Here is an 11,218-nt window from a genome sequence, read left to right on the forward strand (position 1 = left end):
TTTAAGCCAGTCTATGGTGCTTTATTATGGCAGCCCCAGCAAACCAAGACAGTGGTCAAGGACCACACTGCAAACTGACATCCTGAGTTCTAATATTGCAAGAGCTAATAGCCCAAGAAGGTCCGCTCAGAAATGAACCACATCTCCAGTGAATCACCTGCTACAGACTGAATTATGGGCCCTCACCCAAGTCATTTGTTAAATCCTAACCCACAATGTGATGGGCCTTTGGGAGGTGATTAGGTCATGAGGGTAGAACTCTTGTGCCCTTATAACAGGGACCCTAGAGAGCTCTCACTCTTTCCAGCATGGGAGAACACAGCAAGAAGATGGCCATCTGTGAATCAGAAAGTGGGCCCTTGTTAGACATTATGCCTTGATCTTGGACTTTCCAGCTTCCAGAATTTCAATAAATAAACCTCTGTTGTTTATAAGCCACTCAGTTTACAGTTTTCTGGTATAACAGCCTGAACAGACAAAGACACCATCCGACTGAACAAGTCCACGGGGCTCCTGGGTGGCTCAGTCGGTTAAGCGTCTGCTTTCAGCTCAGGTCATGATCTCCAGATCCTGGGATTGAGCCCCGCATCGGGCTCCCCACTCAGCAAGGGAGTCTGCTTCTCCCTCTGCCTCTGCCCCTGCTTGTGTGCACTCTCCCTCGCTCACTCTCTCTCCCAAATAAATAAATAAAATCTTAAAAAAAAAAAAAAACCAAGCCCTCAAATCCTCACCCTAGAAATGCTCTCACTTGCACCCAAGGGGACTTGCAACATCCAAGCTCCTGGTTCCATCTTAGGTATATCCATGTCAGCTCATGGAGAGGTAGAGTCTTCCGTGGAAGGGCAGAAGGTTCTCATCCCAAGAGCCAAGGAGCACTGGGTATGGACCCACACCCACCCTCAACTGTAAGTTTCAACAGGAACATTTCCTCTCACAGATCCAATATGTAGTCTTGTCACAAGAGAGGTCATTCCAGGTGCCACCTTTGTTCATGCTGGCACAGTCCTCATCATAGATGTTGTTGGGTTCCTCTGGGTCCCAAAAGCTGGAGGGAGGAAAAGTGGGCATGGGGAGGGATGAATAGGTGGAGCTCAAGGGTTTTCAGAACATCATATGCGATACTGTGACAGTGGATACATGACATCATACGTTTGACAAAACTCATAGAATGCACAGCACTTGGAGTGAACCCTAATGTAAACTATGGACTTTAGTTCATAATAATGTATCTACATTTGTTCATCACTTGTAACAAATGTGCCACACAGAATGCAACAGGTTAATAATAGAGGAAACCCGATGTGCAGGAAAGAAGGAGTATATGAAACATTTCTCTGTACCTGCTGCTCAAATTTTCTGTAAAAAATAAAGTCTTTTAATTAAAGAAAGAATATGGAGGGGGGAGAGAAGGCAAGGCCTTCGTGGTTCAAGGCTCTTCCATCCTAATCATTTCTTCAGCTTTTCAGAATTACCTGAAGCTGCCACATTATCCCCTTCACCCCAGCTTGTCTGCCTTAACTCAGCCCCACCTCCCCGTTCGCCAGGACAGTCTCCTGCTCCTAAATCTGGTCCGTTTCTGACTCCTCTTACAAAGAACCCTTCCTTCGCCCCTGCAATCCTCCCAACCTTCCAGGTATTATAGTGTCTTGGATCACATTCCCTTAAAGCAGAGCCTGATTTGGCAATTCGGGTGCGTGGAATTTATTAAGAGATGCTCTCAGGAGAGAAGGAGTGGGAGAAGCAGGTTGGGGCAGGGGGAGGAGTTGAGCAGAGATGTGGGTTCAGTCAGGTCTAGCCTCAGCCTGATGCGACAGGGAGTTGTGGAGTATGAATAACACCACAGAGTTATCTCGACTTGTAACAAGGGATCCAGGCTTCTCTCAGCCACTCATTGGCTATGGGCTGACCCCACTGGGAGTGGACTAACCTTCGAGCTGAGCAGGTCTCCACTGAGCTGAGGACAACTCTCCAGAGAAAGCATAACCGTGAGCCTTTAGCAGTCAGTGCCCCCTCCTGGAGGAGGGCTGCACCAACCCCATGAAGGGGTCTGAGCTGAGCACCACACTAAGCCACGCCTTCTCTATTCACAGAGCTGTGCCTTCTTCCAGGAATCTTTTTTTTATTTTTAAGATTTATTTATTTATTTATTTATTTATTTATTTATTTATTTATTTCAGAGGGAGAGAGAGATCATGAGCGGGAGGGGCAGAGGGAGAGGGAGAGACAATCTCAAGCCGACTTCACGCTGAGCGTGGAACCAAGAGGGGGCTGGATCTCACAACCTTGAGATCATAACCTGAGCTGAAATCAAGAGTCATTTAACCAACTGCACCACCCAGGTGCCCCATTCTTCCAGGAATCTTTAATAAAAAATGAGATCCCTAGCCTGGTGATGGGTATTAAAGAGGGCACATTCTGCGTGGAACACTGGGTATTATGCACAAACAATGAATCATGGAACCCTACATCAAAAACTAATGATGTAATGTATGGTGATTAACATAACAATAAAAAAATTTTTAAAAATGAGATCCCCTGTCAGGACACTAATATCTCTAATATATAAAGAGCTCTTAAAAATAAATAAGAAGGGATGCCTATGTGGTTCAGTCAGTTAAGCGTCTGCCTTAGGCTCAGGTCATTATCCCAGGGAGCCCCATATCAAGCTCCCTGCTCTCGCTCTCCCTCTGCTGCTTCCCCTGTTTGTGCTCTCTCTGTCAAATAAATAAATAAATACAATCTTTAAAAAAAGAAATAGAAATGGGGCGCCTGGGTGGCTCAGTTGTTAAGCATCTGCTTTCCGCTCAGGTCACGATCACAGAGTCCTGGGATCGAGCCCTGCATTGGGCTCCCTGCTCCGTGGGAAGCCTGCTTCTCTTTCTCCCACTCCCCCTGTTTGTGCTCCCTCTCTCACTGTGTCTCTCTCTGTCAAATAAATAAATGAAACCTTTTTTTAAAAATAAAAAAGAAGAAAATCTCAATATAAATATATACCAGTGATATGAACAAACACTTCACAGAAAAGTTAATACCTGTGGCTATTAAACATATGAGAAGATACCCAATCTCAGTCATTATAAGAGAAATGCAAATTAATATTATATTGTGATTTCATTTTCACTTACAATTAAGCCATCAAAAATTACAAAAGTTAGATGAACTTTTGATGAAGAAAAATAGCCAAGCCAGTGAAAGAATAAATTGGTATAACCACTATGGGGGGCAATTTGTTAACATTTACCCAAATATAAATACATGCACTCCTTGAGAAAGTAAAGCATAAGGGCTAAGAGTATAGACTTTATTTTTTAAGATTTTTTTTTAATTTACTTGAGAGAGAGAGCACAGAGGGAGAGTGAGAAGGAGAGGCAGACTCCCTGCTGAGCTGAGAGCCCAACACAGGACTCGATCCCAGGACCCTGGGATCATGACCTGAGCAGAAGGCACATGCTTAACTGACTGAGCTACACAGGCACCCAAAAGTATAGACTTTAAAGTTAGGTTGGTTGGCACTACCACCTGCTAGCTTTCTGACCCGAGGCAGGTTGGTTAACCTCCCTGTGCCTCAGTCTCCTCATCTTTAAAATGGAGATGACAAAAAATAGAATAAAATAAAATGGAGATGATAATAGTACTTTCCTTATAGGATTATTAAAAAGATTAAACAAATGGGTTAATATATGTAAAGTGCAGAGAGTCAGAGACAGAGAGACAGAGACACAGAGATCCGGTTCATCCTCTTGGCAAATCAAAAGCTTCCTCTTCCTCCTGCGTTGTAGCCACACTTTCTTTCTTTTTTTCCCCCCAGCCATTGACCTGGGGACCTGATGTATTTGAGCAGTTGTGCTAAAAGGAGGAGATGTTGCAATGGAGGAAAGTTTTAAAGGTACAGGGACCAGAAGCCCTACTGGCAAAAAAGCACCCTTGAGCCTCCTCTATCCAGCCTGGTCTGGGATTCTAGAGAATCTTCTGGCTCGGACTGCACAAAGACCCACAGGGAGCAGAGACCCAAAGAGCCCTCGATACTTGCCTCAGAGTGACAGGTGACCCATCCAGCCACTTCCAGTCCCCTTCATGTTCCCTGTCATTCAGCCCCAGCCAGTACACCCGTGGAGAGCCATGAGCCTTGGCCACAAAGTTCTGCAAGTACAAACTCCATTCAGCTATCAATTTAATTACATCAAATATAAGTGATCTAAAAACACCAATTAAGAGCCAGAAATTGTCAGATTGAATTTACAAAACAAGACTCATCTATATGCTGTCTCCAAGAAATCCACTTGAAAATAATGACACAGATAAATTAAAGTAAAAAGATAGTGAAAGATAAACCATGCAAACATCTGGGCTCAAATCCCAGCTCCGACACTCGCTAGCTGTAAGTGACCACAGGCAAGTTTCTTAAATGTACTGTGCCTCAGTTTCTTCATCTGTGAAGTACAAATAGAATGTACTGTGTACAAATGGTTTTGCTATCTAACCGTGGTAGCATCAAATCATTGCAGTTGCTTACAAAATGCCAATTCTCCTCCACAGGTGGAACTATTTCCCTACCACCTAAAAGCATAGGAGGACCTATGTGACTTGCTTTGTGAGTACAAGTAAATGGAAGCTTTCAGAGTTGCCCCTTAACTTTCACCATTGGGTTACAGGGGCTGTCTGTTATTTCAGCAGAACATAACCTCTCCTGATTCACACACTAAGTATCAGGGTTGTTGTGAGGATTATGTTAATGTAAGATATAAGACGTTTGGAATACAGCCTGGAGAATAGAAAGTGCTAAGAGATAGCCATTATTATATCTCCAGGTTAGAGAAAAAACTGATACTCAGGATAAGAAACAATCAGGATTTAAACTTAAGTATAGTATGTCCTCTCAACCTTGCTATTAAAAGTCTTAGTGGCTCAAAAGCAATTCCAATTTCTCTCCATCCAGACCAGGGAAGGATATGTGATTCCCACTGATTCTCAAGGGCTTGGAAGGGACAGATCACCTGTTCAGCAAAGCTACTGATGATGACCAAGTGAGAGTAATTCTCCTGGCAGAACTTCCGGGCTTCATCCCATGACTTGGTGGTTGGGGAGAAGTAGTAACACTTTCCCTCAAAGAGTAGCCAACCCTCTGGGCAGGTGACCTTGGTACAGTCTGGGGACAGAATAAGATGCTGTCAGAATGGCCCCAGAGCCAGGGTCATGTACATGGTATGCCATATACAGTTGTGCAGGCTGTGCACAGCTCAATTCCAGGGGGCACCATTCAGGCAGACTGCAGTGAGAATTGCCCCCCATGGATTTGTGCAATGTGCCAGCTCTGTCATGCCCCCCATCTCAGGGCAGTTCCCCAAGTCCCACTCACCTAATAAGCCCCGAAGTTCTACTAGGGACTGGTTGGTGTAAGTTCTTATGTGGTCAATGTCCTTCTTCAGGCCAGCTATCCCTGCCGTGCCAGTCACTGTCAGTAGAGATGGGCTGGAAGGTTAGAAACCCAAACCCCCATCTACCCACCCACCCACCACTGACTGCAAACACATAAGACAGAAGCAAGATCTGTACCCCCTACTGCACCCTCTTTCTAGTGAGTGCTGCTAGAACTCAAAATGATATGTGCAGTTCCTAGAGAAAGTCCTAGAGTGGCTCAGAGGAGGAACTGATCTCTGAGCCTTGGGGAAGAGTGGAGATGGGGGACTATCTGGAGGAAGATGGTAACTCAGTATCTGTGAGAGGGAGAGGGAGCCTCCAAGGGCAGGGGCCACCTTGGAAGCCAAGGTAGAGAGGCAAGTGTGTTGGGGAAGGCTGCAGTGGTAGAGGTCAAGGCAAACCTCACAGGAGCTAAAGCTCAAAGTAGGATGAGGTCTGATGTCCAGGTCCTTGAATGCCAAGCCAAGAGTTTCGTGTTGGAAATGTTGAGATGTTGTGGAGAAAGGGGAACCCTCTTACACTGTTGGTGGGAATGCAAGTTGGTACAGCCACTTCGGAAAACAGTGTGGAGGTTCCTCATAAAATTAAAAACAGAACTACCCTATGACCCAGCAATTGCACTTCTGGGTATTTACCCCAGAGACACAGATGTAGTGAAAAGAAGGGCCATATGCACCCCAATGTTCATAGCAGCAATGTCCGCAATAGCCAAACTGTGGAAAGAGCTGAGATGCCCTTCAACAGATGAATGGATAAAGAAGTTGTGGTCCATAAATACAGTGGAGTATTACTCAGCCATCAGAAAGGATGAATACCCAACTTTTACATCAACATGGATGGGACTGGAGGAGATTATGCTAAGTGAAATAAGTCAAGCAGAGAAAGTCAATTATCCTATGGTTTCACTTATTTGTGGAACATAAGGAATAGCAGGGAGGACATTAGGAGAAGGAAGGAGAAAATGAAGGGGGGAAATCGGAGGGGGGGATGAGCCATGAGAGACTATGGACTCTGAGAAACAAACAGGGTTTTAGAGGGAAGGGGGGGTGGGGGGATGGGTTAGCCTGGTGCTGGGTATTAAGGAGGGCACGTACTGCATGGAGCACTGGGTGTTATATGAAAACAGTGACTCATGGAACACTACATCAAAAACTAATGATGTACTGTATGGTGACTAACAACATAATAAAATTAAATTTAGTTTAAAAAAAAAAGAGTTTTGTGTTGGACTCTAGGCAGTGAGAAACCATCAGTGGGTTTTGAGCAGAACAGTGGCCTGATCTGAGATGTGCAGAGAAGGCATGCACATATAATGGAACTATTTTCAGACTTCAACAAACATGATGAAGGCTGTACCAGCCCAGAAGACTTTGCTACAACTAATGTGTGTATTCCCACTGGTCCCACACAAACGTGCCTTCTTCCAGCTTGACACGCTTCCCTCTTACTCACTGCCATTCCCAGTCCATCTCTAGGTCCAGTCACTTTTACCTCCTAAACCTTTCTGCTCTACCCACTTCTGTTCATCCTCATGGCCACAACTCTCATCCAAGTCACCATTACCTCTCACCTGTCCAACTGCACCATCCTCCTCCCTTGTATTTATGATGTTGCCTCCTAAACACAGGGCCTTTGCATATACCTAAAACCCTCAACCTCTCATGCGATTAATTTTTTCTCTTCCCTCAATAAACTGTAGCACTCTTTCCCTAGGGAAGCACTGTATGACCCTCCCAAAGATAAGGTCAAGATCCCTAATTAGATTTTTTTTCATAGAATGATCTTCCTTTGGACTGACTATTCATTGAGATTTGGAATTGTATGCTCATTTGAGTGATAATTTGGTAAATGGCTCTCAATACCTGCCTGTGCTGTCCAACAGAAATAAAATATAAACCACATACATAAATTTAAATGTTTTAATGGCCATATTTTTAAGAGTCAAAAGAAGCAGGCAAAATTAATTTACTTTACTTATCCCAATATATCCAAAGTATAATTTCAATGAGTAATCAATATTAAAGATTATTATTATTAACATTGTTGAGATATTTTACACTCTTTTTTTGTAGCAAGTCTTTGACATTGGTGTATATTTCACAATTACAGCACATCTCAGTTTGGAACAACCACACTGCAAGTGCTCAATAGCCAGTGATTCATGGCCACCATATTGGACAGTGGAAGTCTAAACACACATGCACACAAACACACACACACACACACACACACACACACACACTCCACAGGAACAGGAACTGTGCCTGATGTATTCACTCTCCTACCCATGCCCCAATACCTAACACAAGGCTTGGCAAAGATGGGATTGGAAGTGGTCTTGGAGTTGGGTTTGAGGGGTCACATTGGGTGTCAATATGGATGGCATGAAGGGACAATTGAAAGCACTCACCATTTGCTTGCCACGCCATCTGCTGAAAGGTTAATATCTTCAGCTCTTCCACCATCTCCTGGTCTATGAGGAAGAATCCATCTTGAGCCCAAGTCCTTCCATGCCCAATGCTCAGTTTCTCCCCATGCCCCATCCTCTTCTTACTCACACTTAATCAGGGTCACAGCCAGACCAGTGCAGCCCAGGAGCAGTGACACCACGACCAGCAGGCACAGGTACACCACCAGTCTCTCCTCCTGGTAGCACCCAGGACACCTGGACTTCTGACTGAGGTGGGTCACTGGAGTTACTGGGGGATGAGGACAGGGACAGAGAGACCAATATTGGTGCTTCAGAGAGTGAGGAAGAGACACTTGAGCCTCTCTCCAAAAGCAGAGGGACAGAGATCTGTGGTCATGACTGTATCACCAGATGGGGTCAGCAAGAGAGGGTCAGGGGAAAAGAACCCTGAAGAAGCCCAGAAGAGCACTTACTGTGCTCCAGGGCCACCCCTTCCCCAGATGTAGCCCCCTCCCCATCTCCAAATGAAGCCACACCTCCATCCCCATCTCCACTTCCAAATCCAACACCATCACTGTAACCTAACACAACTATAACCTAACCTAGAATGCTGAAGAGAACTTACTATGTGCCAAGTATCATGTCACATCCTTATTATCTTATTGGCTCCTCATCCTTATGACATAGATGTAACTATTATTCCCAATTTGCAAATAAGTAACCTGAAGGCTTGGAGACGTCATGTGTGACTTGGACCCAGCACTGCTCCTAACATTTATAATGCATTATCTTGTATTCTCCAGCATCCCCTGCCCAAGCTGCTCCCCATTCTAGGATGCTTAAGGGCTTTTGCATCAGGGGCAGAGAATGTTTCCCGTACCTTATGCAAGTAGGAGTTGGGGCCTGAAGAGTACCAGGCAGACACCCTGGGTCCCTCAGGGTCTGGTCTAGACTCAGAGAGGAAGAGCTTCTGAAAGGACACTTTTCTGTGCCCCAGGGTCTCCCTCTGGGGCCATAGGTCTGACTCAAGCATACTTGCAATCATGAGAGGGAAGATAGGGGCCCACCTGTAGGGCATGAGGACTTACTAGCTAGGGATGACTGGAACGGAGGATGCTCCAGGTTGACACCTGGGAGAAAGGGAGAGAAAAGTTTATTCAAAAGTTTTTTGGGGGAAAAAAGTTGTTGAAAGACTCTGTCTTCCAAGATCAACACCTCCCCCAACCCATCTGATTTGTTCTCTGGTCAGAATTGAGGAACTGGAGGGAAGACTTCCAGGTGTCCCCTCCCAGACTTCTTAAAGGGTCTTCCGGCTGCTCACCCAGTTGAGGAGACGTGCGGGGGACAGGGGTGAGGTCCAGGCCTAGAGGGGTCAGAAAGACAATAGTTATGCAGACCAGGGCTTCATCCAGGTAAACCAAAAGGCCCCAGCCCTAGATTCTCACCTTTGATCTTTGGGGACTTGCAGGGAAGTGGGGGGTTCTCCATTTTCTTTCCTGGGGGGGGGAGGGGGAGGAATGGTTGCTCGGGCCCAGAGCAGGACAAAACCAGCACTGGGTCTCCTGTACCCCCAGCCCCAGCTCACCTGCCCTCGGAGGCCTTGGTGGAGCCATTGAGTCTGTAGAAGAGAAGTTCAGAATTAGAGCTGGTATGAGGGTCAGAAACAGACTGTGATGGAACCAGGACTGGGACTAAAATGGAGGGCTAGGGATAAGGTTGAGCATAAGAATGTAATTGGGGGTAGGGATGGGGTTAATCGGGGGTAAGGATGGGGGTAGACGATGAGGGTTAAGATAGAGTGACCAACCATCCTGGATCACCCAGGACTTGCCCAGTTTTAAAACTGGAGGTCCCACATCCCAGGAAATCACTCAGTCCTGAGCAAACTGGGACAACTGTTCACCCTCAGTTAAAGACACAGGTGAGTTTGGGCTAGGGTTGCAGTCAAGCTGTGGTTGGGATGAGGATGGAATTGAAGATGGGTTGGGGACAGTGGGGGACATGGCATTAGGGTTGTGGTTCAGGATGTGGTAGAGATAAAGATTGGGCTGGAGCTGCACTGGAGTAGGAGGAGGAAGTCACAGTTAGGTTTTAGTTGTGTTGAAGTCGGGTGATGACTTTGGATTTGGAAATAAAGATGGGGGTGGAGATTGGGCTGCAATCGGAGATGGGGAGGGGGCTAACTTTGGGGAAGGGATAGCATTGATGATCAGATGGAGGAGTCCATCTTGGTGGTGGGTTTGAGAACTGGATGGGACCAAGTGGGAGCTGAGAGACAGACAAACAGCTGAGCCTAATTCACCTCCTACTTCATTCTGGGCTCCACGGTGCCCAGGGACCTCCCAGGTTGGTCTCACTCCAGATTAAATAGTGGTGGATTCAGCACCCCACCCCTCGTGGAATGGCCACTGTCCAAGGACAGCAACACAGCACAGTCAACCCTCAGCGGCCCTAGTGGGAGTTGGCTCAGGGAAACCTCAAAGTCTTCACTTTTTTTTTTTAAAGCCTTCACTTTTATACACACTTATCAGACTCTTGTTGAGTCCTGGGCCTTGCATGGAGCACCCAAGTCTCAAGGTCGATCTGGGCCCAGAGTGTGAATGCGAGGAAGTTGGGGAGCCACTGGTCCACTCACAGTTTTATGAAACACCAGCTTTCATGTCCCAGGACCTTTGCATCCACCAGTTCTCTACTGGGCTTCTCTTCCTAACAAACTCCAACTCATCCTTTAAGTCCCACTCCAATATCCTCTCCTCTGACCCCAATCTCCCACCACTCAATTCCCCTTGAGATATCCCCATTCTCTTGGTCCTTCCCTTCTCAGACCTGCTCACCTGAGGCTGTGCCCAGAACTGCCTCTCCCATCAGACAGAGAGAGCCTCAAGGGCAGGGTGGAGACACAGACACATACTCCTGCCAACATGGTGCCTGGCACGAGCTGGGTATGCAGGAGGCTGACTGGGTGTCTATAATGCCCAGCTAATGTCCCCTGGGGACCCTGCTTTCCCCAGGTTACAGAGCACACATTCCTTCACCTGGCCTCTGAGAAGTCCTCTTACCTGGCTTGGGAGGAAGATCCTTGTAGGGTGGCGCCATGTTCTCATAATCATCACCATCTTCCTCCTCCTCCTCCTCCCCTCTGGTCCCTTCCAGAGGAAAGGCAAGTGAGAGCCCAGCCCATTCCCTCCTCTGTCCCTCAGGCCCTAGTTTCCAGCCGCAGGGTGGGGAATACTGTAATCTGGGTCCCGACCATCCCTGACCCCCAGCTCAAGCCTGGCCAGGGCCATACCTGGCAGGTCCTGGCACCCAGAGTTGGTATACATGTACATGGTTGCAGCTCACCCAGGAGCCTGAGGGCAGAGGCAGAGCTGGACAGCTTCTGCCTCCTAT

At 46.7% G+C, this 11,218-nt stretch overlaps 1 protein-coding gene across 1 annotated transcript; it reads right to left on the reverse strand.

Annotated features, from left to right (window-relative positions):
- On the reverse strand, positions 1 to 11,218 carry CLEC17A (C-type lectin domain containing 17A). The gene is made up of 12 exons (XM_028088727.2): positions 11,118 to 11,218; positions 10,888 to 10,974; positions 9,414 to 9,446; positions 9,274 to 9,324; positions 9,150 to 9,191; positions 8,917 to 8,958; positions 7,977 to 8,117; positions 7,829 to 7,891; positions 5,357 to 5,452; positions 4,995 to 5,146; positions 4,031 to 4,140; positions 1 to 1,045 (listed from the first exon to the last, which is right to left on the reverse strand). The coding sequence occupies exons 1-12, from the start codon at positions 11,155 to 11,157 to the stop codon at positions 913 to 915; spliced, it is 990 nt and encodes a 329-aa protein (XP_027944528.1). The 5' UTR covers positions 11,158 to 11,218; the 3' UTR covers positions 1 to 912.

This window comes from Eumetopias jubatus, unplaced genomic scaffold (genome assembly GCF_037043125.1).
Source record: "Eumetopias jubatus isolate StellerSeaLion01/CBP00866 unplaced genomic scaffold, mEumJub1_p1.0 scaffold_1, whole genome shotgun sequence".
NCBI classification, from domain to species: domain Eukaryota; kingdom Metazoa; phylum Chordata; class Mammalia; order Carnivora; family Otariidae; genus Eumetopias; species Eumetopias jubatus.

Bases quoted from the DNA above. Each gene is read 5' to 3' on its own strand.
- CLEC17A (XM_028088727.2), bottom strand. From the start codon at position 11,157: ATGTACATGTATACCAACTCTGGGTGCCAGGACCTGCCAG. The intron at 8,959-9,149 runs GTGAGCAGCCGG...CCTTTCTCCCAG, and splicing joins CCGCACGTCTCCTCAACTGG to GTGTCAACCTGGAGCATCCT. The intron at 7,892-7,976 runs GTGAGTAAGAAG...TCTTCCTCATAG, and splicing joins GGCTGTGACCCTGATTAAGT to ACCAGGAGATGGTGGAAGAG.